This window comes from Bos indicus, chromosome 9 (genome assembly GCF_029378745.1).
Source record: "Bos indicus isolate NIAB-ARS_2022 breed Sahiwal x Tharparkar chromosome 9, NIAB-ARS_B.indTharparkar_mat_pri_1.0, whole genome shotgun sequence".
Taxonomy (NCBI): Eukaryota; Metazoa; Chordata; class Mammalia; order Artiodactyla; family Bovidae; genus Bos; species Bos indicus.
This window is the reverse complement of record NC_091768.1, coordinates 98454056-98481999: the sequence shown is the minus strand read 5'-3', so window position 1 is coordinate 98481999 and position 27944 is coordinate 98454056. Positions and strand designations below refer to the sequence as shown.

The following is a 27944-nucleotide window of genomic DNA, read 5'->3' as shown; positions in this document are numbered from 1 at the left end:
TAGATATGCATATAAAATGTTTCAAGGAAAAGCAAAAAACAACTATGTATTATGTGTGATTTCCCTGAGAGAATATCCTAAGCTTGTTTTAAAGATAAGATAATGTCAGCTTGTGGACATTTTATCGGATTCTTTTCTGCCAATCTTTTATATTTAAATATTCAGGAAAAATGACAATATAAACTTGGTCGTATACACTGAATTGCATATAAGAAATATTCGGGAAAGACTTTGCCAATGTGTGCAGAATAGAGTCTCTGTGCTGCACTAAACACAAAGGGTTCTTCATGGAGAGTAGGTTTCTGGTTGTAAAGAAGCAAATCAGTGATGGTGATCAATATTTAAAACTGTATTTTAAAATTGGAAGGAAACACAGGTTGAATGTATGTTTGTAGGAGGTTTAATGAATATGGGTATACTTCAGTTCAGTCGCTCAGGCATGTCCAACTCTTTGCGACCCCATAAATCGCAGCACGCCATGCCTCCCTGTCCATCACCAACTCCCGGAGTTCACTCAGACTCACATCCATCGAGTCAGTGACGCCATCCATCCATATCATCCTCTGTCGTCCCCTTCTCCTCCTGCCCCCAATCCCTCCCAGCATCAGAGCCTTTTCCAATGAATCAACTCTTCGCATGAGGTGGCCAAAGTACTGGAGTTTCAGCTTTAGCATCATTCCTTCCAAAGAAATCCCAGGGCTGATCTCCTTCAGGATGGACTGGCTGGATCTCCTTGCAGTCCAAGGGACTCTCAAGAGTCTTCTCCAACACCACAGTTCAAAAGCATCAATTCTTCAGTGCTTCAGCTTTCTTCACAGTCCAACTCTCACATCCATACATGACTACTGGAAAAACCATAGCCTTGACTAGACGGACCTTTGTTGGCAAAGTAATGTCTCTGCTTTTGAATATGCTATCTGGGTTGGTCATAACTTTCCTTCCAAGGAGTAAGCGTCTTTTAATTTCATGGCTGCAGTCACCATCTGCAGTGATTTTGGAGCCCAGAAAAATAAAGTCTGACACTGTTTCCACTGTTTCCCCATCTATTTCCCATGAAGTGATGGGACCGGATGCTATGATCTTCATTTTCTGAATGTTGAGCTTTAAGCCAACTTTTTCACTCTCCTCTTTCACTTTCATCAAGAGCCTTTTTAGTTTCTCTTCACTTTCTGCCATAAGGGTGGTGTCATCTGCATATCTGAGGTTATTGATATTTCTTCCTGCAATCTTGATTCCAGCTTGTGCTTCTTCCAGTCCAGCGTTTCTCATGATGTACTCTGCATAGAAGTTAAATAAGCAGGGTGACAATATACAGCTTTGACGTACTCTTTTTCCTATTTGGAACCAGTCTGTTGTTCCATGTCCAGTTCTAACTGTTGCTTCCTGACCTGTGTACAGGTTTCTCAAGAGGCAGGTCAGGTGGTCTGGTATTCCCATCTCTTTCAGAATTTTTTCACAGTTTATTGGTATCCACACAGTCAAAGGCTTTGGCATAGTCAATAAAGCAGAAATAGATGTTTTTCTGGAACTCTCTTGCTTTTTCCATGATCCAGTGGATGTTGGCAATTTGATCTCTGGTTCCTCTGCCTTTTCTTAAACCAGCTTGAACATCAGGAAGTTCACGGTTCACGTATTGCTGAAGCCTGGCTTGGAGAATTTTGAGCATAACTTTACTAGCATGTGAGATGAGTGCAATTGTGCGGTAGTTTGAGCATTCTTTGGCATTGCCTTTCTTTGGGATTGGAATGAAAACTGACCTTTTCCATTCCTGTGGCCACTGCTGAGTTTTCCAAATTTGCTGGCATATTGAGTGCAGTACTTTCACAGCATCATCTTTCAGGATTTGAAATAGCTCAACTGGAATTCCATCACCTCCACTAGCTTTGTTCATAGTGATGCTTTCTAAGGCCCACTTGACTTCAGATTCCAGGATGTCTGGCTCTAGATGAGTGATCACACCTTTGTGATTATCTGGGTCGTGAAGATCTTTTTTGTCTTTTCTTCTGTCTATTCTTGCCACCTCTTCTTAATATCTTCTGCTTCTGTTAGGTCCATACCATTTCTGTCCTTTATCGAGCCCATCTTTGCATGAAATGTTCCCTTGGTATCTCTAATTTTCTTGAAGAGATCTCTAGTCTTTCCCATTCTGTTGTTTTCCTTTATTTCTTTGCATTGATCGCTGAGGAAGGCTTTCTTATCTCTTCTTGCTATTCTTTGAAACTCTGCATTCAGATGCTTATATCTTTCTTTTTCTCCTTTGCTTTTTGCTTCTCTTCTTTTCACAGCTATTTGTAAGGCCTCCTCAGACAGCCATTTTGCTTGTTTACATTTCTTTTCCATGGGGTTTTGATCCCTGTCTCCTGTACAATGTCAGGAACCTCATTCCATAGTTCATCAGGCACTCTATCTATCAGATCTAGGCCCTTAAATCTATTTCTCACTTCCACTGTATAATCATAAGGGATTTGATTTAGGTCATACCTGAATGGTCTAGTGGTTTTCCCTACTTTCTTCAATTTTAGTCTGAATTTGGTAATAAGGAGTTCATGGTCTGAGCCACAGTCAGCTCCTGGTCTTGTTTTTGTTGACTGTATAAAGCTTCTCCATCTTTGGCTGCAAAGAATATGATCAATCTGATTTCGGTGTTGACCATCTGGTGATGTTCATGTGTAGAGTCTTCTCTTGTGTTGTTGGAAGGGGGTGTTTGCTATGACCAGTGCATTTTCTTGGCAAAACTCTATTAGTCTTTGCCCTGCTTCATTCTGTGTTCCAAGGCCAAATTTTCCTGTTACTCCAGGTATTTCTTGACTTCCTACTTTTGCATTCCAGTCCCCTATAATGAAAAGGACATCTTTTTTGGGTGTTAGTTCTAAAAGGTCTTGGTTGGGGCATAGACTTGGATTACTGTGATACTGAATGGTTTGCCTTGGAAACGAACAGAGATCATTCTGTCGTTTTTGAGATTGCATCCAAGTACTGCATTTTCGACTCTTTTGTTGACCATGAAGGCTACTCCATTTCTTCTGAGGGATTCCTGCCTGCAGTAGTAGATATAATGGTCATCTGAGTTAAATTCACCCATTCCAGTTCATTTTAGTTCGCTGATTCCTAGAATGTTGACATTCACTCTTGCCATCTCTTGTTTGAACACTTCCAATTTGCCTTGATTCATAAGCACTCACTAAAAATTAGGACTCTGATGGTAAGGCTATTTTTTTTTTATAAATGATATAATTGGGCTTCTCTGGTGGCTCAGTGGTAAAGAATCCACCTGCCAATGCAGGAGTCACAGGTTTGATCCCTGAGTCAGGAAGATCCCCTGGAGGAGGAAATGGCAACTCACTCCAGTATTCTTGCCTGGAGAATCTTATGGATTCTCTTAATCATTGCTGCTGCCTACACTTGCTTAATCACAGAGCTTGAGCTTGGACCATTCATCCTACCTGAGATATGGTATCTACTAGATGTTATGATTACTTAAATTTTTCAAAATTAATGAATAGAACTTGAGGCTTGTCTATATGGTACTGGCTAAAAGTATGTAGTGGGTAATTTTAATATTTAAGGTTTTTTGTTTTTGTTTTTGTAGTGAGTGAGATTCACCACTGCCTTTCCTACTCCCAGAGTCAGTCTCTGGATTTAATTTTCAGAACTGTGCATTGGATGGTTTTAAGGAGGGGAGTGTAATCATGTGATTTACATTTTCAAAAGGTTACCCTGGCTCCTGGGGAGAATGGGTCATAGCAGATAGGAAGTAAATAGAGTGGTAAAAGAGACTGGGCTCCCCTCGAGGCTCAGCAGTAAAGAACCCACCTCCAATGCAGGCGACATGGGTTTGATCCCTGGTTTGGGAACATGCCCTGGAGAGGGAAATGGCAACTCACTCCAGTATTGTTGCCTGCATGTCTTTGAAACCACTGGATATTTGGATAACACAAATATTAGGGTACATTGTTAGCCTTTACAATTAGAGAAATTCTATTTTTTTTTTTTTTTAACCCCTGTCCTATTCTGCTATGAAACTTTTTTTTTTTTAATCACAGTACTCTGCTTATTGGACTCATTATGTAAATATATATATGGGTGTATGTGTTTTCATCCTTGATGTTCTCAAAGTGCTGGATGGTGATTTTTTTGATCACTTTCCTTGGTAAACTCTGTTTTCCATTCTCCATGGCAGTTATCCCAACCTGGTTTTCTGATTCTCAGTCCCTTAAATCTACTTCTGGCTATTATATGATCTTCCCTCCAAGTTCATACTTGATGGAATTTATTTTCTCCTTGAACTTTTCTGAACTTACCTGTTACTTCCTCCTAGCTTATCTGTATCTTATCTCTTCTTCATCTTCTGCTTTCACTAGAGAGAATAGATCTCTCATCTTTTCCAAATCTGACCCTTTCACCAAGCTCATAATTCAGTTTTATCCCACTTCTTCCTAAACTTAAACCCATCAATTACCACTTCCCTTATATTTTTGCCTCACAACATCTTTAAAGGTAAGTCCATGCTTGCTTTTAGAAGTCAGTATTATAGGTTTGATCTTCTGGGCAGTGCAATATGACTTTTTTTCCAAGAGCTCTAATAAAATGGATGTTTCAAGAGAGAGAAGAACTTTCAAATGATCAAATTCTCTTCTTAGATCACAATTCTCTTCTCAATCTTTAGCTTTCTAGACAACTCTACCTTGTGTTCATTTCTATTGTACAACTCCCTTGACCTTACTAGACATTGCTTTGCTTTTATTTCTACTGCTACCTGAAAGGCACTCCGTTTTTTTTTTTTCTCTTTATTTTCCCCCAGATTCTGTTCTCAATACTCTTTTCTTCTTGCTTCACACACTGTTTACTATCCCTGCATCACAGAGTATCTGTATAATGAAGACATTTAATTTCTCTCTCGATGCAGATTTTCCATTTTATATTTTGTCAGAAGAATTTTTATTCGTTTCCACCTCCAAGTATAGACTTTTTTCTGAATCTCCGTGCACTAGTTATTCAGCCAAACTGTACACTCTGGAAACTTCTTTGACTTTCCCCCTTTCTTTCCAGCATGTAATAGGTTATCAGTTCCTGTATATTTGACATCTGAAATAGTTTCCTTCAGTGAGTGCCCTGTTCCCCTGCTGTAGTTAAAGCCGTCTCACCTCACTGGGTCACTGAATCGGCGTGTCCCCTTGCTTGTCTGCCGGCCCCTACTCTCTCCTTACGAGTTTCTCTCCACCATTGTCATCTTACAAAACCACAGAACTGGCCATGTCACCATCCTTCTGCAATATGTAAAAGGACCTCAAAAGCAGAGAGAAAAATTTAACAGACATTCCTATACTTATCACCCAGGTTTGACAAATATTAACTTTTATTTTTCTTTGCAAATTTGCTTCAAATCTTTTGGTCAAGTAAATCAAATACGTCCATGTCTACCATCATCCTTACTCAAGTCAGTGTGCATTCTTCTTGCCCATATGTGCTAATTATTCTTAGGATTTATATTATAGGCATGCCCGCAGATATTAGAGTTTTGTTTCCAGACCACTGCAGTAAGGTGGATATCACAATAAAGTGGGGCCCACAGGTGTTTTGGTTTCCTCAGGGACGGAGTCTATGTGTGTGTGTATGTATAGCTGATTCTCGCTGTTGCACAACACAAAGTAACACAACTGCTAAGTCGCTTCAGTCGTGTCCGACTCTGTGCGACCCCATAGACGGCAGCCCACCAGGCTCCCCTGTCCCTGGGATTCTCCAGGCAAGAACACTGGAGTGGGTTGCCATTGCCTTCTCCAATGCATGAAAGTGAAAAGTGAAAGTGAAGTTGCTCCGTCGTGTCCGACCCTCAGCGACCCCATGGACTGCAGCCTTCCAGGCTCCTCCATCCATGGGATTTTCCAGGCAAGGGTACTGGAGTGGGGTGCCATTGCCTTCTCCAGAAACACAACACTGGATAGCAATTATACTCCAATTAAAAAAAAGGCTTATTTATTCTTTTTAAATCTGGAAGCAGTTTAAAGCGTGTGTGTCTGTGTGTGTGGTGTGTGGTGTTTACAGTCTCCATCTGATTCGTTCCCGTTATCGCCTTGCCCACTTTCCTCTGCACCCTCTTCCCATCCATTTTGGCTTCCCTTAGACTGAATCTTTTCTCAGTATGTGACAGCTGATCAGTTCCTCTGAGCTCAACTTTGTCTATATTTCTATTTTAAGTATTTTTTCACTTCATTTACTTTTAGATAATTATAAGCATATTTTTGCTGTTCTCTTTTATTCAAAGTTTAAGAAAGCTTATTTTTTAGTCAAGTGATTAAAATACTTTATCTTCTTATTGTTTGCTTATACTTCTTTAGATTATGTTTGAATATGTGGTCTGTAATTTATGTGGTCTTACATTTGGAATTCATTAATTTTTTTCTATGTGGTCAAATACACATTCTATTATGACAAATGTTTCATTCAAATGAAACAACAAGATGCAGTATTCTCAGTAGGATATCAAGTTTTTCACTGAGAAATAATAATTCATGATCTATGGTTATAAATATATTATTTTTATGTTTTAAAAGCTACCTATTAGACATTATACAGATTATTGTATTTTATATTATTTTTTATATCAAGAAAGATAATATATAAAGCTATATTTCTATATATAAATTATTTCAATTAAAATAGTTTACTATATAAATATAAAATGGTATAGCAGAATATTATGCTGGAAAAAAGATGGCTTGAGAATCCAAAAACAGATTGTATTGAATTTATCCCATGCAAGTTGGATAAAATTGACTCATTATTTAACTTCTTCAGTATTTTGTGTTTTTATGAAATGAGGAAATTGAATTTGATCATCACCAAGGTATTTTCCAATTGTATCAAATGCTATGATAATCCCTTTCCTGAACATGTATATGTTGTTTTCACTTTGAAGTCAGGTTTTCATTTTTTAATCATTGCAGTTATAATTTTAATGAAAATAAATGTGCCACAATTAAATCATAATTACTCAAGTAAAAGAAAAATTACTAGGCATGCAATGAATATTCCCGCTCTGGAATGCTACGCTTTAGTGAAGCTCCCCCATGACATCTGCTTCTCAGGGAGGATTGTTCATCAGTTTCGATTGTTTAAAACAAGTGCTAATGTTTGTTTAATGTGAGCATCAGTTAACGTATTTTAATGGACCAAGTTAGACTGTTGCTTGAAAAACAAAATTGAAAAAAACCCCACCACGGTCTCTCTCCTTAGCATTCTTGTAAGCCTGAAAGTGAACGTCACTCAGTCGTGCCCGACTCTGTGACCCAGGCCAGAATACTGGAGAGTATAGAATTCTCCAGGCCAGAACACTGGAGTGGGTAGCCTTTCCCTTCTCCAGGGGCCTTCGCAACCCAGGGATTGAACCCAGGTCTCCGGCATTGCAGGCGAATCCTTTACTGTCTTAGCCACCAGGGAAGCCCAAGAATGCTGAAGTGGGTAGCCTATCCCTTCTCCACCAGATCTTCCTGACCCAGGAATCGAAGTGGAGTCTCCTGTATTGCAGGCACATTCTTTACCAACAGCTATCAGGGAAGCCCTCCTTCAAACCTGGTGGTATATAATTCCTAAAAATATTTTGTTAAAAGAATTTCTAAACTTATAATATTCCTACTTTTTCCACATTGCAACTTTTCCCACATGTTTCCCAGTCCCTAGACAAGTGGCATCTGGAGAGGGCTGCAGCATGGTTCTGGGCATTGCCTGTGGGCAAGTCCGCGGTGTCTGCTGTCTGCTCGAAAGCGTGTACTCTAAGCAGACAGTTGGTGCCCTAGCAGTTCTGTTCAGTGTCTTGGTGTTGCCTCCTGGCGTCCTCTTGAGAAGGCACTGTGTGTCCTCCATCGTGAATGTCCGTGTAAACCTGTTTCCCAGTTCACAGGTAAGAGTTCAAGAGCTTAACTGAGTTTAAAATACTGAGTCCATGAGGTCTGACTTGAAGTGAAGGGACTCGACTGAAGGGTTCTGCTGTACTATGTTTGATTGTTTTTACTCCATTTAAACCTTGTTAACTCAGTCTCCACTAATTTATCTTTGGAACTTAGGAGGAAAAGTATTGAATCTTTATAAAGGAATACTAGTGATATTTATTTAATATATTTAATTAATACACTTGATATATTTATTATATTAACATTAGTTAATATTAAACAATATTAAATATAATATTGAATATAACATAATTAGTATAACAATATTAAATATTGTATTGAATATAATAATAATATAAAATATATTATAATAATATTTAATATAATATTGAGAAGCATAGTTTTTTAAGGCCCTTATTTTGATATGTTCAAATTCTTATACAGATAATATGTTAATTGCATATTGTTTTGTTAATTAAGAAAAAGATAAGACTTTAATGGCATATCTACCAATTAGCATACCATATTTAATATTTTCTCTTTGAAAGCATTTCATTTTTTTGAAGAAAACCAACTCTGGACAGATTCAGTAATTCTTCCTTTATAATTCAGATTGCTAAGCTTTTTCAATATGAGAAAGTCTGTTAAGGATTGTCATTCCTCACACCTTTTTGAGAGAGAGTGTAGACACACCTGGTACTCAGAAGTGTGTAGGGATGACTGTTCGCTCTGACAGGGAGGCGATATGTATCTGAAGTGAAGAGAGGCTGGACGGGAATGAGACACTGCCCATCTCTGCCAGAACTAGAAATGTGGCTCATTGGATAGACTGTAGAACTGCCATGACTAAGGCTCAGCCCTAGATAACATCTTTAACTAGGAAAGAAAATAAGTCATCTCTTTATTAATTCAGATACTGTCTATAGATGTATTGTCAAGGGCAGTCTTTTTTTTGTAAGATTTTATTTTGGTTAAAACCTTTTGCAAAAAATGATATGTTTGACACCTCATACATTTTATCAGAGACCTGTCATAAGCAATCTGGAATTAAGATAAAGAATGTCTCCTTAAGCAAACAAATAATCTTCTTTGAAGTTGCCAGCTGTTCTCTTTGGCTAGAGAGACATTAGAACTTTGTCACTTTTAGAATATGTCACACAGCCATGGCTGACTTTTAACACCGTAGCTAACTCTAAGAGTTGGAGAAGAGGTTAAACAATTTTCCGAAGGTCTTTCAATCTTGACAACAGAGTCTGGGTCTTTTGAATTCCCCCAGTCTCCACATTTTTCGGTAATCACTAGCATGTATTGTGTCAATAAACATCTATAAACATGTAGTGGGTGCCTACAATTTGCCAGCCAGTATTCTGGGAGCTGGCACACAGATATGAGTATCACAAAGTGTGGTTGACAGGTGAGAGAAAGAAACAAATTTGCAGAGATGTGATAAACGCTGTGACAAAGACAAGCACAGGGTGAAGAGAGTGCCCGAAGGAGGAACAGCTGATCCAGAACCTAACCTAGACTAGGATAGGGAGACTTCCCAGGGCAGGGAGTGGCCTCACGTAAGTCATGGGGTTGCAAAGAGTGGGAAAGACTCTTCATGACCCCATGGACTGTAACCTGCCAGGCTCCTCTGTCCATGGAATTTTCCAGGCGAGAATACTGGAGGGGGTTGCCTACTCCAGGGGATCCTCCAGACCCTGTGATCGAAACCCTGTCCCCTGCATTGGAAAGCAATCCCTTACCACTTGGCCACCTGGGAAGCCCGTTTTTAAGTTGGACGCATTCAAATCAAATTTCTCGTCTGCAGGTATATATTTTATACACTCTTAAAATGATTACAATGATTATTTTAAAAATAATTGAGTAAACAAATGAATGATCACAGTTGTTTTTTCTGTCATACCTAGACAACGATCATTTTATGTAGCACCACGTCTGCACATGAAGGAGGGTGATCAGTCATACAATAGCAGTTAAAGGCTAATGTTCTAAACAGTAACCCAGCCTTTGTAAATGTCAGTTTTATTTTACAAAATCATATGATTTATTTATTGCTTTCATATTACGTATCATTTGTTCTGATGCTTCTGTGGGTACGTGTTAGGCTTCTTGGTATTTATTTCCAGGATTCAGTCATTTTAATGCAGTAGTTTGTGACCTGTTCTGGAAAGATTTCTGCTGGAAGAGATGGGTACACTAACTGGACACCACATGTTGGCTGTCACCTGCCTCAGTAAGGACAAGGGAAAGTTTTCATCTTCAGGGAGCTTATAATTTATCGGATGGGCATGCGGATAAGGTGTGCACACAAAAGGCTGTACACAGTAGAAGAAAACGCCAGGTAGAGTTGAATAAATATTGGTAAGCAGAAATCCCATGATATAAGGACTCAAAGGAGGAAGTGATCATGTGAATCAAAGGAGCAAGCTGGTGTGAGGGATCTTATTAATATCAATAGAAAAGTGTGGGCACATTCTTTTTCTGGTTTCCTTGACAATAATGGAGTATAAGAAATATTTGGATATATTTTTCAAATTGTCACCTATAAGAAATGGAAGCACTCAAATTCAATTAGCTAAGAGAAGACTAAAATTGCAAAGCTTTATTTAATGCATATCTGAGACATTTATGGCTTCTCTCTGCTTTACAAAATAAGCTTCTCTACAAAATAATTCTAAGTGTTTTGTATTAATGAAAGTGCAGTACAAAGGCATTTGAGCTTAACAGTGCAGAGCCCCAGTTCTTTTGTAAAAACGGTACAGCCAATTTGCTCATAGGAAAGGGAGTGGGCATTTATTTCTGGGTGTGTGCTTTGACAATGGAGAGTTTGGAAGATTATGTTTTCTAGATTTATGACACCCGAAACTTTGTGTCATCTAGCTTTTTACCTATTTTGGTCAGTGTAGTTAGGCTTTTGAATTCACTTGTCTCCTTGAGTACATGCCAAGTTTAAACTCATTGACTGTTTATTGAGCATCTGCTGTGTATAACCAGAGGAAGAAATGGCAAGAAATGGCAAGCCCCCCAGGATTCTTGCCTGGGAATCCCATGGGCAGAGGACCTTGGCGGGCCACAGTCCGTAGCGTTGCAGAGGGTTGGACACGACTGAGCAGCTAAGCAGTCTTAGCTTTATATATAAAGCAGTAACGGTATTACAGTATGTACTGTAGTCAGATTACATGAGGTGTGAAGGGAGATACGCTACAGCATATAAGTGTGATCTCCATTTGCTAAAGAGCCGATACACTGACTGAGATAAAGGGAAATATGAGGATGATTTCAAACTTGTATATAAAGTCAGCCGTTATCACATCAATGAAATCAATTTGTTACCTGTGAAATAGGAATATGTGTATTTATACATATAGGATATTTCCTATTGGATTCTGTCTACAGAAGGTATAGAAACATGTCAAAGTCCTCATTATCAGATAATATTACATAAACCAAGACAACAGCAGTTAGAAATTCAAATATAGTTATCCTAAAAATACAGCTTTGAAGGAATAAACAACATGAAAATGAGGTTAATATTCTCAAATCTTTCATTTTCAGAGTTATAACTACAGTGTATCAATCACTTTCATAGTGCTGCTAGGTACTTATAATAATTTTGATCTTCGTGGCAATCCTGTCCAATAGATATTATTTCTGTTTTACCAAAGAGCAAACTGAGGCTGAAATGGTTGAGCCAGAATTTGATCCCATGTGTACCTGATTCTTTCCCATTTTGTGTGTGTGTGTGTGTGTGTGTGTGTGTGTCTGTGTGTCTGTGTGTGTGTTTGGAGAGAGAGAGATGTTTGTTTTGTAAGAGATATTCATTATCTTCTTAGGAGTAAACTCTTCTAAATGAATTTAACTCCATGTATTTGGTATTTTGGAAAAGTAGGACTTTTTTCCATGTAAGAAGGAAACCAAGTTTTATTTCAACCCTGACAGCGATAATGACTTAGCTGTATATCCAGCTGTTTGAGTGGGCCTATTATTGTCACAAAATACATGCTCCTCTTACGTAAAATCCATTACAAAGAATGTAGAAGTTACTCATGCAAGCAAGTATAAATTTACTTTTCCACCAGCAAAAATCTCTTCAATTTATCATTTTAATCTATACTGTTGAGACCTGATATTAGCAGTCATTTACAAAGCTTCAGAAATTTAGTGAATATTCAATTAATAGTAATAATGTTATATCTGTGCCAGATGGAACAAAATAGAGGGATCAAAAACATCAGTTCAGTTCAGTCACTCAGTCGTGTCCGACTCTTTGCGACCCCATGGACCGCAGCACGCCAGGCCTTCCTGTCCATCACCAACTCCCGGAGTTTACCCAAACTCATGTCCATCAAGTCGGTGATGCCATCCAACCATCTCATCCTCTGTCGTCCCCTTCTCCTCATGCCTTCAGTCTTTCCCAGCATCAGGGTCTTTTCCAATGAGTCCGCTCTTTGCATCAGGTGGCCAAAGTATTGGAGTTTCAGCCGCAGCATCAGTCCTTCCAATGAACACTCAGGACTGATCTCCTTTAGGATGGACTGGTTGGATCTCCTTGCAGTCCAAGGGACTCTCAAGAGTCTTCTCCAGCACACTGTATAAAAGCATCAATTCTTTGGCGTTCAGCTTTCTTTATGATCCAACTCTCACATCCATACATGACTACTGGAAAAGCCATAGCCTTGACTAGATGGACATTTGTTGGAAGTTGTAATGTAGCGGGAAAACTGATTGATTCCCTGACCTCTTGGCTTTTTGTTCCTAACCAGTTACCCCATACTTCACAGGCTCAGTGTGCAACCTTGGACAAACACTTAACCTCATTTTAAAATGTATAATATTGAAATTAAAAAAATGGAAAGGTGCCTCAGATCAGAAATCCTGAGATTCTTTAAAAGGCTTAAGTTCTAGTTCACTGAAGGAAAATGAATTTTATATAGTTAGATATTTTTGAAACAAGATGTGGTATAAGTAGTTTAAATAAGTAAGAAGTATGGCTTTTACATTTGTCTATCTCAAAGAATTGCTCTTTGAATAATTTTCCCATTGTTAAAAGCTGAAAAACAGATTATTTCATTTGGCTTCCAGTTAACCATAGTATCCCATACAGGAGAACAGCTTCATTATGTAATGCTTTACAATGAACTGTCTTTTAATGTGGATGCTAAACTCCTCTATTGAAGTTATATTTTCATTCAATGACATTCAAATGTCTTCATGTAATCAGTGGTTTCTTCTTCCATACCGTTCGTTCTGATTTGCCATCATTTGCTTGAAACGAAAGTTAAATGCTTGCCTATGTTAGCTGCTCTGTTCTTCTCTCATAAAAGCAGGACGTAAGCGCTTGCGTTTTCAGTGGAGCAGAGCTCTGTTATCCAGTCCCTGACTGGGCACCAGCAAGAGGTGGTTCTACAGCAATTGAATAATGAGAGACTGCCTCTGCAGTATAATGGGATTTTTTTTTTTTTTTTTTGTAGTATTTTGTATTTTTCGCAAGATATTGTCTAAATTCTCTTTGACCCTTTAGTTATTAAGGAATATGTTAATTTCCACATATTTCTAAATTTTTCAGGTTTTTCTCTTATTGATATCTAGTTCTAGATCAGTGTAGTTAAAAAGCTCTGAGATATGATTTGACTCTTAAATGTGTGAAGGTTGGTTTTGTGGCCCAGGAATGGCATAATGACATATCCTTAAGATTATTGTTATTATTTTAAGAATTGAGAAGCAAGACTGTCATTTGGTGTTAAAATAGTCATTATTTTATAAAACAGGTTTGGTAGCACATTCGGGGTTGGTTGGTTGATTTTACTTTGTTTTGTTTGTTTGCTTTTATTTTTTATGTACTTAAAAAAATTGGTGACCCCATGTTGAATTTTGTTTTCATTTTCTGCTCCAAGAAATTCCAAAGTTTGGGAACCAGCGACCCTGAGAGTGTAAAGTCAGTGACACGTAAAGGACATCTGTGTGTGGATTTATATGGTTTTCTGTTCGTGCGTTTTTCCAGTTTTGTTTGTGCTCATTTCTCTGATAAAGAAAGTGAATTAGTGAGAAAGCGTGGAAGGGGCAGAGAAAGAGTGAGGGGGTGTACAAAGAGCCACTGCCCCGGGACGCCGGCTGCTGCCCGTGGAGGCGTCCTGGGCCAGACTCACCCCTGCTGCTTGGCACTGCAGTCTTTTTCCTACAACAACAAAACAGAAATTAGTGTTTGCTTTTTCTAAGGAAAAAGAGAAACATCAGAAACACTTAACCTTTCTGTAAGAACAAAAGGAAACACCGCTTTTTTCCCTTCTTTTTTATTTTCAGAAAAAGTCTTGTCAGCCTGTATTAGAAAATGGAAATGTGACTAAAGCTCTCTGGCAAAGACAACTAATAACCATTCTACAATGAATCATCCTTTTGTGAAACAAAGTCCATCTCCTGGAATAAAGCTTTTAAGCTGGTGGCCAAGGGATTAGCTTTCATGGTGTTATTAGATGTTTAAAAATTGGGTGATTGTCGAAGGCTGAGTTGGGGGCATTACCAGAGTCTATGCCGTTCATTGGCTATAACCATTTCTTCCCCTTCCCAGGCCCCAAAGTTGATGTCATTTTTTTCTAAATGTTCTTGGGGGTCATTATACAGTTTCTTCTTGAAGTATATTTTGAAATAGGTGATGATGAAGTTTCATGAAGTGTGTTACTAGTGTGTGTTACATGTAATTAGGTTCCTAAAATAGTCTTTCTTGTTGGTAAAAGTGTAAAGAATAACAACCACTTGGAAACGGATTTTAATAATTACAATAAAAATTTTAAAAGCATGTATTGGCTGACTCTGATATTCTGGCTTATTTAAATTTTCCAATATTCTTCTAATATTAAGTATATCTTCATTAAAGGATTATTTTTAACCGTGAAAACCTGAGGCAATTGAAATGTCCCCTAAAGGAAGAATGTTTACATAAATTATGATGCATCCCTAGTGTGGTATACCATGACACCAAAAGAAGGGGTAGAACAGAACTATAGTTGCTTTAATGGAAGGAGTGTTGTGATATTTTATTGAGCACGAAATATAAATATAGAGCACTTAGTATGATTTTGTGTTGTTTAAAAAAATATATAGGTTGATACGTGTGCTTAGTCCTTCAGTCGTGTCTGACTCTTTACGACCCCGTGGACTGATTTGTGTGTGTATATGCATGTGTGCACACATATAAGTATACACGTATATGATATGTATGCATGCATATTAATGCAGCATAAAAAGGTTGCAGAAGATGCACACCAATTGCTAACCGTGGTGACCCCTGGAGAGCAGAACTGGGAGGTATTGACAGAGAGGGGAGGCACTTCCATTTAAAAAATTTGTGCAGTTAAAAAAATAAAAAGCAATTAATTTATAATTTAAGAAAAATATGAGAGAGAACAAAGGCTGAATAAACCTCACTCTAATGTCAGCTATTAATTTGTTGGAGACGTGTGTCAGTTCAGCTTAGCTGCTGATAATGATCTGAAGTAAGACATGCTCTGCATATGCAATAAAAAACTGGTTCTTTTGGCTCCTCCAGCAAGCCCTAGTAGAGAGATTCCCTTCTTCTCAGCCAGGAACTGTGGTTCCCTCAGATATCAGTCACCTCATGATTGCTCACATCTAATGAAGAGCAAACTGAGGTGAGTAAATGAGGTTGAACAGGTTACTTCAACAGGTAGTCAACCCAAACTAATGCGAGTGGTTGTTGGGTCTGAAGACAAGCGCAGGGGATGCCAGTACAGAGCAGCTGCTTCCTTGGCGAGTTGAACAGCGAGCGGCGTCTCTGTGCCCTGCTGCTGACTCACATTTAGTCACCAACTCCGGAGACAAAGATGAATGCCAGGTGGGAGTTAAGAGCTAATTTACTATTTTGAGAAAAGCCAATCACATTTATTTTGATTTCCTACTCTAACATTAAGTCTACTTCTGACCTCAAAGGAAATAATTGCCTATTTTATAAAGTCATTAGTTTTACTGAATAGCATTAAAAAAAAAATAAAAAAAGCAATCTCTCTCATACTACTCTGGTGTTTTTAAAAATAATTAAAGAAAGTCACAGTGCCAAGATATTTTAAAAATATACTCTACAAACACAGTTGTTATCTCTAGATGAGGTTTAATGCTGAAAACAAAAATTAGACCTACCTTTCCTTTAAGGACTACTTAGTTCACCTTAGGCTTTCAATTATTCCTGAATATCCAGTTTTGAAAGAAGAAAGCAATGCTAAGGCGATGGCACCCCACTCCAGTACTCTTGCCTGGAAAATCCCATGGACGGAGGAGCCTGGTAGGCTGCAATCCATGGGGTCGCGAAGAGTCGGACACGACTGAGTGACTTCCCTTTCACTTTTCACTTCATGCATTGGAGAAGGAAATGGCAACCCACTCCAGTGTTCTTGCCTGAAGAATCCCAGGGGCGGGGGAGCCTGGTGGGCTGCCGTCTATAGGGTCACACAGAGTTGGACACGACTGAAGCGACTTAGCAGCAGCAGCATAACTAATTTAATTAAAAAATAAATGTATGCTCTGAAAACCTAACTTTTGCAAACCCTCTGAAATTGTACAAAACATATTTTCTCTTTTGTACAATTTAAGTTAACGTTAACAATTAGTAACGAGGTTTTTCTTTTAAGTTTTTCTTTTCTTCCTGATTGTGAAAGGCATATATGCCAGAATGTAGAAAAAATTAGTACACTTAACTACATAAAATTAAGAATTCCTCTAAGAAAAATACTGTAAGCAATGTAAAAGTGATGAGCTGGTCTAATAAAAGAATTTTAAACGTTTTTCTTAAACATTTAATATATATGACAAAAGGGCTAATTTCTTTTAATATGCAAGCAGTTCTCACAAATTAATGAGAAAAATATGCCAAATAGTCAAATAGCAGACTGTGAACAGATAGTGACAACAAGAGAAATGAAAACGACCAGTAATCATAAGAATGACGCCTAGTCTCAATGAGAATTGAAAAACTGAAATTAAAAGTAAATATCAGTAGACACGTTCAGAAGTGTTTTAAAAAGTTTTATTGCGCCCACAATTTTTATGCCATAAAATCCACCTATTAAAAAAGTCAGTAGTGAGGCAGCCACCAACAGAATTCAGTTTTCAAACATTTCTATCAGGCCCAGAGGTTCTTTTTCTGGATATTTTACGTATATATGGAATTATAAAGCCTGTGTCTTCTGGATCTGGCTTCTTTCAGTTAGTGGCTTTTTTCCATTAGCGTAATGTTTTCAAGGTTCCTCCACATTTTATCACGTGTCAGTAGTAAATTTACTTTTATCTGTAAATATTATCACATTGTGTAGACATACCTTGTTCTGTTTATCCATTCACCAGTTGGTGGATATTTGGATTGTTCTGAATTTTTGGCTCTTATGAACAGTGTTACTGAATCTTACGGTAAGTTTATATTTTACTTTTTTTGAAATATAGATGATGTACAGTATTATATAATTATAGGCATACAGTATAGTTTTATAATTTTAAAAAATTGTATTACATTTATAGCTATTATGAAATACTGGAAAAATCAAATCTAAGTATAGAGTACCATGAAATATCACACCCCTAAAGAGTTTTCTTTTATAATTTTCAACCTGGAATAAATGATTTAATGACTTCAGTTTGAGGATTTTGTGTACTAGTGAATCCATATACTCCAGGAAATAATAGGAACAACAGCCTTTTGGCCCATAGAAACGACACACACAAAAAGAGTACATTTGGTTTTTTGACAGAAAAAACCATAACCTGATTGATATGTATTTCACGTTTTTTGACTTTTAACATAATGTGCTGGTCATTAGCTTATCATGCCCTCATTTGAAAAAAAACAACAAAAAAAACCATTTTAGTTGATTAAATCTATAATGAGTTTAGAAAATAATAAATGAGTGGAGCTGCTCTCTTCATTTGATGAAAAGTTTGGGGGCATTAAGTGGTCCCCAGTATCACATAATGCCCCCAGTGAGATGCCAAATGCCATGCTCATTAATTTGAGTATGACGCACACACTCTTCAGAGGCAGAGTCAGTCTACCCTTGAATTTCTATTCAAAGGAAAAATTATAGGTTAAAAAAAAAAAAGGTAAAATCTGTGTTTTCACCAACAGTGGATAATAACATTTACAGATTTTGCAGAGGTATAAGTTTAGCTCTCCTTGGGCATCAGAACAATGTGGTTACAAATATAGCTAGGACATCTGCAGACAGGAATTTGTGGTCTCATTATAGTTTGGAAACCCATTTGCTATTATAAATCTGAAGCTGGCTAGATCAATAGAGAATCAACTATTTTTGCAAGTTTCATTTTACCAGATAGCTGTCTGCTTAATCCTTTCAGTTGGAACTTTATGTTTTAATTCTGGAAGGCTGAAAATCAGTTTAAATGTGCCATATCCTTGCAAATTATCTTATGCAGCGTGTCCTAGATGCAACTTAGTCTTTTCTTGGTGACTAGGTGTCATCATTATTTATTTGTTTTGATTATGCTGCTGCTGCTAAGTCGTTTCAGTCGTGTCCGACTCCTAGCAACCCCATGGACTGCAGCCCACCAGGTTCCTCTGTCCATGGGATTCTCCAGGCAAGAGTACTGGAGTGGGGTGCCATTGCTGTTTTGATTATGGTGATTAGTTAAAATCAGGGAAGCTCTTACAACAAGGATGGACGGTGGGCTGAAATACGTTCTTAGCCATTTGTCCCCTCACCCTCGCTTCCTGCCAGCTCAGGCCATGGTCTTCAGGGACTGCTGTTGCGATGCGGTGTGTGCCTGGTCAGGTATCAGTCATTGTTCGGTGACTCCTTTTCAGTGAGTCTGTGATTCCATAGCATGAAGAGTCATTTCCTCAAACATTTCTTTTTTTTTTTCTGCTTCAAAAGCAGTTTTAACATCCATATTTCTTCCTTCAGAGTTGCCATCATCTTTTTCTCTCCTTTTATTCTGGTTGTCAGTAACGGCCCGTATCATTCAAATACTTGTTTCCTGGTTTCGTCATTGATATCTCCTGGTATCGGTGCTGGTTACCACGGACATCTCTTTGTTTGCTAGTTCTGGCTCGCCTGTCTTCCCAGAAGCCTCACGTTTGTTTCCTAGGTTGTGCAGGAGAACTCGCTCTGCACCCCCGCAAGCTTGGAGCCAGGGTACTTTGTGAAGGTTTTATTCTAGTCTTCTAGACTATATAAGACTTCTGTGGCATTGATATTCTTCTTAGTGTTTGACTTCAGGCAGAATGCTCGGCACTAGCAACGCTGGAAATCACACTTTTGACATCTTTGTCAGTCGCTTTCAATGTGAGTAATTTTACTCATTATTTAGAGAAACTTGATCCATAGATTTAGTAGAGGAGGTGATGCTCAAGAGCAGAAAAATAATATCTAATTGAAAATCAGTATTAAATCCTCTTTCTTAGAGTAAGCTCTACAGTTGTTGGCAAACTAAACAGATAGTTGTCCAAGCTTTTTATACGAGACATTGTGGTAAGTTTTATGGGAAGAGAATCTAAAAATGAATAGCATATTCACCCTCTAGGATGAGGGAGGAATTTTCACTGTATTGAAAGTACAGCTTCCTAAGCTAGGAACCCTGAAATGAGGCTAGTGGGGTACAGTAAAGGTGTTAGGGTTACCAAACAGAGGAGCATGTGGGGGGGCTTATAAAGGGGTATAGTTTGGAAAGAGCTCCTCAAAGATAAGCTTCTTCATGGTTAATGAAACATGGTGGGAAGATTATTCCAGAGAAAATGCAGGGTTAGAAGAAAATATTAGTTACGGCAGGAGAATATAAAGCTTAATCTGGAAACAAACTCGTGGCTGGTGTTGAGAGAGTCAGAGGGATAGGATGAGAAGAATGGACATAGAAAGGGAAAAGTCTAGTGGGAGATGGGTTGAAAACGCATAGTGAAGGGCTTTAAATACCTAATGAAGGACTCTGAATATCATTCTCAACCTAAGAGTTTTTAAAAAGAGAAGTGGCATAATAAGATCTATCTGGCAATTGCTTTTTCTCTAGTAAGCCAGTGGTTCCAGAAACATTCTATTTATATTAGTGAAGGATTATAGATACAAAATGCCTGTGCAGAGGCAAGCATTTGTTTGTATATCACATGCTTGAAAGGCATAGGAGGCGACACTCACCAGAGACTATGTGATTGCCTACAGTGTCACCATGAGCAAGAAGAGCCATCTGCCCTGCTTTGTTTGGAGCCCAAAGGACCCACCTTAATTTATTGGTACCTTCTAGTATAGATGTGGCTAGGACCTGAGATACCTTAGGTCAGCCTTGTGAAAATATTCAGGAGTAAAATTGTGCCCTTAAATGAGTTTCCAAGATACAGACATCAGATCTTCTCTGGCGTATATTCTGGCTTTACTTTAATTTTCTTAATCCCCTTAGAGAGTCAGGTGCATTTGCTCAGTAACTTACCTTTTCACTGAGCATTTGACTGGAGGGAGAGTAACCACTATCTTTCATTCAGAGCTGTTGAAATTTCCGTCCCAGGTTAGATTCCAGGGTAGGTGAGAGAAACAGTCTCGGGATCAGACACAACTTAATCCTCCACTTCTCTGTGTTTATTTCTGTATAATCTTGGGCCAATTAGGGAGCCTCTCTACTTTCTTTCTGCTTATACACATAAGCAGGATGACAGTGCCGTGTTTGCAAGCTTCTGTTGGGTAACAATGCAAAAGCAAGGGGCTTAGGACCCACCTGTGAATGGCAGAAGTGGAGCTGTGATTATCGTCATCGTTGTTATTCCCATGGCTGGGATCACCATGTTTGCTAACTTTCCCTTGCATAGCGGATTGACTGGTGAGGAGGTTAAATAGCTGCCTCTCCCTAGGCTGGACATCATTCTGACTCATCATGTTGGCCTGGGCTTGCCGTTGCCAGATTCTGCCCTGCTTTTCTGTCTTGCAGTTTGCAAGCCTGTAGTTTGTTTCACGCATTTGTTTTGCTTGAGGAAGATAACCTATTTGTAATGTGCATAATAAGACTTGCTAAACTTTTTCTTTTGTTTATATAATTTATGAGCCTACAATATTCTTGTTTGCCAGTTTAGAGAAATCTCAGGGCTAAAATCAGAGAAGGCAATGGCATCCCACCCACTCCAGTACTTTTGCTTGGAAAATCCCATGGATGGAGGAGCCTGGTAGGCTGCAGTCCATGGGGTCGCTAGAGTCAGACACGACTGAGCGACTTCATTTCACTTTTCACTTTCATGCATTGGAGAAGGAAATGGCAACCCACTCCAGTGTTCTTGCCTGGAGAATCCCAGGGACGGGGAAGCCTGGTGGGCTGCCGTCTATGGGGTCGCACAGAGTTGGACACGACTGAAGCGACTTAGCAGCAGCAGCAGCAGCATGGCTAAAATCCTAGAGGTTTATAGCTGTGAATCGTGCCCTTAAAATGTGTGACGTTTTTAGCTTTCAGAGACCTCAGGCAGGCAGCCCTGTGCCTGCTCATTCCACATAGCTATACAAACACATGGAGAAGGAAATGGCAACCCACTCCAGTATTCTTGCCTAGAGAATCCTGTGGACAGAGGAGCCTGGTGTGCTGCTGTCCATGGGGTCGCACAGAGTCAGACACGACTGAGGTGACTTAGCATGCATGCATGCATTGGAGAAGGAAATGGCAACCCAGTCCAGTGTTCTTGCCTGGAGAATCCCAGGGACAGAGGAGCCTGGTGGGCTGCCATCTATGGGGTCACACAGAGTCGGGCATGACTGAAGTGACTTATCCTGTATTAATGCATACAGAACACACACACACACACACACACACACACACACACGTGCATGCACACAGTTCTTACCTCTTTTTTCTCTGTCATTTCTTGGCTTCTCCACAAACAGCATGTCTCCTGCTTATTTGCTCCTGTTTTTTATTCTGATCATCTGTCTCCATATGTCTCTTTATTCCCTCTTCTGTTATTCTCCCCTTCTTCTCAACCTCCTAATTACTCGTCTAGACATTGAAATTAGAATTCTGCTCTGCTTCAGTTGGCTTTTGACTCTTTACATTAGGTTCCATAACCCTAGGCACCCTTGCAACCAGGGAGCCCTCAGTTTGTACTGAGTGAATGGGAGCCTTAGCCACGTAGACTGAGAATATTTGGTTTTGAGTTTTCAGACAGTTATTTTTTACTTTTTAATGGTGGTAATTTTTAATTTAATCCTGCTCTTGAAGTGAAGTGAAAGTTGCTCAGTCTTGTCCATCTGTTTGTGACCCCACGGTCTAGCCTTCCAGGCTCCTCTGTCCATTCAGTGCTTCAGGTAAGAATACTGGAGTGGGTAGATGTTCCCTTCTCCAGGGGATCTTCCCAACCCAGAAATCTCACCGGGGTCTCCTGATTGCAGGCAGATTCTTTACCAGCTAAGCTACCAGGGAAGAAATACTGTTCTTGGGGAGTCTAACATGAAAACTGTTCCTCAGATAATTGTTTTTAATATTGTCAATAAAAAGTAGCAAATACATGTAAAGTCTATAGACAAGATTCATTCATTATCTTCAGTTTAGTTGTTTTTTTTTTTTTTTTGAGGGGAAAATGAAGAATTCTCAGAGGAGTTTTTATAATTAAAAATGCATCTCATTGAAAATTCAGTTTTGACACGCTTTTCTGAATAATGACATATAGTTCTCAAGCCCCCACCCTTCCGCTTGTTCCTTTTGCTCCCCTGGGCCTGTGGTGTCAGGTCTGCCCGTGCGCTGAAACGCAGCTCTCGCCCAGGCCAGGGAACATGCTGCCTCTGGTGGCCTTACTCCTCCCTTCATAGCCGATCTCTTGATATGCAGAGTTTCTAGTCAGCTGGTCATCAGATCCTCTCCTCAGAATTGGTGCTTTGAACGCTTCTGTGCAGTCCCTTGGACAGGAGCCCTCCTGGAGCAGGCTTGTTCTCCTTGCCTTCCATGGTCTGACTTCACCCTGGTCTGCTTGTTGTATCATTATCAGTCATCACATCCTCAATCTAACAAATTTTAATCTTGGGAATCTTGTAATGTTGTTTCATGAATACCTTGTTTTAAGTTTGCCCTGAAAAATTTCCTTGAACATAGCTTTTTGTTATTAATATTACCATCAGCATTTAGATTTAGTAGAAAATTTAAAAATAAATAGACTTTATTGCCAACAATTTATACATTGACTTCCTGTGCTTTATTGAAAAGCTTTCAATTTATATTATAGGCTTAGAGATCATGCTTATAACATAAAAGTAAGTAGCCCCCCCATATTCATTTTTTTCTACTTACCATTTTTTTAATTTAAATAGGATTTTATGGTTTCTCACTAAAATTCAAATAACCTAAAAAAAAAGCACAGTTGTTTCACAATTTATTCATTCACTGTGTGCAGGAGAAAATTAAATACAGATAGGCTACTCCTCCTGACAGGTGAAAGAAGTTAGGTGTATGAAATATCCCAACTGTATTATTGGAAAATGAATAAGATGTATTATGCTCGTTTGTCTCCTCTTTGTCATTCTTAACATTAGGTTTAGATGGATCTTCCACCTACAGTATTACAATATGTAAATATTTCTGTACTTTGTTCTTTCAAAGATATTAAATTATTTGAATAATGTTTTTGCAGCCACATGAGTGGAGAAGGAGAGGCCTTGCTATTTCTAGTAAGACGAACAAATCAGCAGTTTATGAGTCCTCCTTATTACTTTTAAAATATCAGGTTTTAATTAAACTAATTGAAAAGATTGGGACTCTTCTTCTTTATGGAAATGGTTGTTGGAGCTGAAAGGCTGGTGGGAAACCAGCTATTTTCCCCACCCATAATTTTATAACAAAGACTAACCTAAATTGTTGGAGGTCAATAACTGCAACATTTTTAACAGATTAGTTCATACTCAGTTTTACACGTAGAGTCTTGGAAATACAGTAACCTGAGAATGAAACTATACTGTTTCTAAGCTTTCCGTCAGCATATGGCCTGACAGCTTGGCTGTAGAATTGTGCTTTCCAATATGGTAGTCATTAGCCACACATGGCTAATTTGAAATGAATTGTACTGTAATTGAAGACACACACCAGATTTCAAAAACAGTATGAAAAGATAGAATTTATAACATTTTCTTAATACTTACTATATTAACTAACATTTGGACATACATAGAATATTACAATTAATGTTGGCTTTTTATTTTTTTTTATTATTATTATTTTTTTACTTTACAATATTGTATTGGTTTTGCCATACATCAACATGTATCCGCCACGGGTGTACACATGTTCCCCATCCTGAACCCCCCTTTTCCTTTTTAAAATTTTGTCACTAGAAAACTAAAAATTACATATGTGGCTCACATTTGGAACTTCTTTAACCCAGGAAGATTAAGTGGGTGGTGTAGAAATGCCACACCTTTTGCAGTTAGACTTGGAAAAAATTTAGTGTCAAGCTTAATGTTGGCAAAAGTAAAGAAATGTGGGCATTGGTGGCATTTAGTTTTAAAATGATGTTAATAGTATAAAGTAGACATCTATGCTAAGTTGCCAAAAAATGTATGCACCAATCCAGGTTGGAGATTACACATAATTCTTTTATTGTTCTTACATCAAGCCCAGTGCTTGGCTGGCAGGAGCTTCTCAGCAAATATCTGCTGCACTGAATGAGGTACTGAACACGCTCCACACTGGGAGTGGAACTCTTCCTTCAACCACCTAATCCGTTGGCAGGGATTCTATCCAACTCATATTTCTGCATTGGGAAACAAAGATACTATGAAAAATACTGTCAAATCCCTTGGTGAAATGTGTGTGTCTTACATTTATGGGATTATAAAATAATTAAGAAACTATATCCCCTGTTCTGCATGCACAACCCAAATTACCATATGCTCTTTGCAGCACTGAGTAAATGTCAGTTGCATGAATGCCGCATTGTCTCAGTCCAGTTATTGTTTGCAAAGGTATTTCGGGAGGTACTCATGATAAGCAGTACAAGATTTAAGGTTTCTTGTTCATGGGACATTTTTAGCAACCTCCTGTGTGCTAGGTGTTGGGATTACCAACATGAGGAATGCATGCTCTGGTGAGGAGAATGTTATATTTATTGATTCAGTTGCTATACATGGAGCAGCTCCCATATGCAGGCAGTTTATTCATCCCTGTCAGTTCGAAGTGGCTAAGTCCCTGCCCTGCTTACACTTTGATAAATAGCAGGTAGACAAGTAATCAGGCTTTGGTAGCTCAGCTGGTAAAGAATCTGCCTGCAATGCCAGAGACCCTGGTTAGATTCCTGGGTCTGGAAGATTACCTGGAGAAGGGATAGGCTACCATTCTAGTATTCATGGTCTTCCCTTGTAGCTCAGATGGTAAAGAATCCACTTGCAATGTGGGAGACCTGGGTTTGAACCCTGGGTTGGGAAGATCCCCTGGAGGAGGGCATGGCAATGCACTTGAGTATTCTTGCCTGGAGAATCCCCATAGACAGAGAAGCCTGGAGGGCTACAGGCCATGGATGGAGTCGCACAGTGTCGGACACAGTTGAGCACAGTTGAGCACAGCACAGCACAAACAAGTAATCTGATCTTAAGAACCGTGGCAGTAACAAATGAGGTGATGAGAGCATGTCTGGGGAGCTCACTTAATTAGGGTGGTCATGAGAAGATCTTACATGAAGATGGCCTTTGAGATGCTATCCAAAGGATGAATATGGGCTTTGTAAAGATTTAGGAGAGCATCCAGGCAGAGGGAACAGCAAATGCCAAGACATAAAATTCAGAAAGAGTTTGGTTTATTTCAGAAACACAAAGAGAAAACCAGTATGGCTACAGCATGGCGTAGTTGTCAGAGTAGCTGTGCACGAAGAGGTGAAGGCTGGAGGAGAAATGGGAACCCCGTGATGTAGCCCTACGGGTTGTAATAAGGGGTATGGATTTTTTTCTGAGAACAAAAGCATGTAATTGAGATATTTTATGTAGGACACTTGATTTTATTCTTAGGTCAGAAGACTCATCTGACTGCTTTGAGGAGGTTTAGGTATGAATGAGAAAGACTTGTTAAAAACATACTGCTCTTATTCAAGAGAGAGAGAATGATGGAGACAGTGGAGACAGAAGTAGGAAAAAATCTAAGATGTATTTTGGAGATAGGACTAAGAGCTTGATGATAAGAAAGGTGAGGGAAAGGAATAAATTTATGACGGCTGCTTTGTTTTTGGTATAATATTGACGTTACAGTGAAGACTAAGAGAGGAGCTCGTATAGTGGGTGGAGTGTTTGACGAAAACTAAGATAAATTGTGACAAGCGCTCTAATGAATACCTACCATACTTCATACATGCACACGGTGTTCATTAATCCCATATGTTTTGAGCAACTAGCATGTGCCAGACACTGGATATAAGCTAGTGAAAAATACAGACACAGGTGTTGGTCTTCGTTATGCGTAGGTTGATACTGATAAATACTCTGGAGGAAAAGAAAGAAGGGAGTAAGGGTTAGGTGTACCATATGAGGGGATTATTTGTCATTTTAAAGAACATAGTTGAGAGGGCTTCCTCCCGAAGTTAACATTTTAGCAAAGACTTGTAATATTAATAAGTAAATGCAAGAAAAAAATCATGGGAATAATTGAGTTCAGTATATTTCTCTTTACCATATCTATTCATTTATGTTACCCCCTCTTCTGCTAGAATGTGGACATGAAAGTGGAAGATGACTCATTTGTAGAAGCTGGCTAATTCTTGAACAGGGTAACTGTTATGTGCATACACAGGGATAGTTCTTAGTTACCTTGGTTAATGAGAAATTATCCAAATCCATCTAGGCTTTAAATAAAGTAGTAGAGTCTAAAAGGGCAAAACGTGAAAAACAAGAAAACAGTGGTCTTTATTTTATTCTGCAGTAGAAGCAGATGCAGCAATGGCATTAAAAAAGTATGGTGTCAGTTTTTATTCCAAACAATAGCTGGGGCATGGGTGATTATTAAATGTCAGCACACATAGCCTATTTGCAGATTATCACTTCTACTTCCAAAGACAAGTCCAGGCACATTGCACTTCATAACAGAAGTTGGATAAAAAGAGAAGCAAAAGTTGGAAAAGAGAGAAAAGCAATGAGATGCATTATTTTCTTGAAGTAATTTATCACAGCTCTTGCTTCATCAATATGTGTAAAAACTTCCACATCATCAAAAAGGGTAGTAGCTCCTTCTGCAATCAATCTAGAAATAATAAGCTAGGCATGTTTCTTTCTTCGCTTTGTTATAAACATAAAAATATATGTCTGCTAGTATGTCAAGAAAAGAAAAATATTGGTGGTTTTGGTATTTTCTTTCAGTACTAGTTATTTGGAGTTGTCATCTTAAGGAATAATGTAATAAAAATGTTGATATACTGAAATACATTAAGATGTATTAGTCACCATATATCTAGAGGTTGCAGAGAGGAGGAGAGAGAAATAATAAAATTTGAGTGTGATGTTCTTGTGATAACTTTGTTACATTCTTAAATATTATCATACCTTCTTCCTAACTCAATTTTAGTGGTTTTTCTGGGACACATAAATCCTATGGGAGAGTTTATCCATGATTAAATTTTTATATCATATGTTATATGTGACAAAATTTTCACATCAGTGAGTGCAGGTGAAATTAGCCTTCTATTTTTTACCTACCATTAACATTTGATGTTATTTAATTAATATAACATTAATACCTCATTATATCTGGAAAATTGTAGAGGAACACCACCATTTAGCTAAATAATACCTCCAGAAAAAAAATTGTTTACATTGTGTTGTCTTTGTAAGACTGAAGTCATTTGTTTAATCTGTTTCTTCCAACCTAATACTAGAATCCGTTTTGGTGATGACCATTTTTATTGATATTATTTATGTCAAAAATGAAGATGCAGCAGATATATTGCAGCTTAGAAATAATATTCACTGTATTTAGTGCTGTATAACTGTACTCTTTATATTGGAGTGATAATTCCTTTATATGAAGAAAAGGCCAGAAAAGTATAATCCTGAAATCTAATTCCACCACTACTTCCAAGTTACATTCAGTCTAGGAATTTATAAGAACCAT

The 27944-nt window shown here is 38.4% G+C and overlaps 1 protein-coding gene across 3 annotated transcripts in view; it reads left to right on the top strand.

Annotated features, from left to right (window-relative positions):
* AGPAT4 (1-acylglycerol-3-phosphate O-acyltransferase 4) overlaps window positions 1-27944 on the top strand; it is a 1411158-nt gene that overhangs the window by 190114 nt on the left and 1193100 nt on the right. The window contains exon 1 of one of the 3 annotated variants that reach the window (XM_070795611.1): window positions 17778-19195. The exons of 1 other annotated variant lie outside the window; for it this stretch is intronic. In XM_070795611.1, coding sequence (XP_070651712.1) covers window positions 19135-19195 — 61 coding nt within the window. In that variant the 5' untranslated portion in view covers window positions 17778-19134. Of the gene's footprint in view, window positions 1-17777; window positions 19196-27944 lie in introns of those variants that run through there. One more of the 3 variants, XM_070795612.1, reaches the window with a different exon arrangement.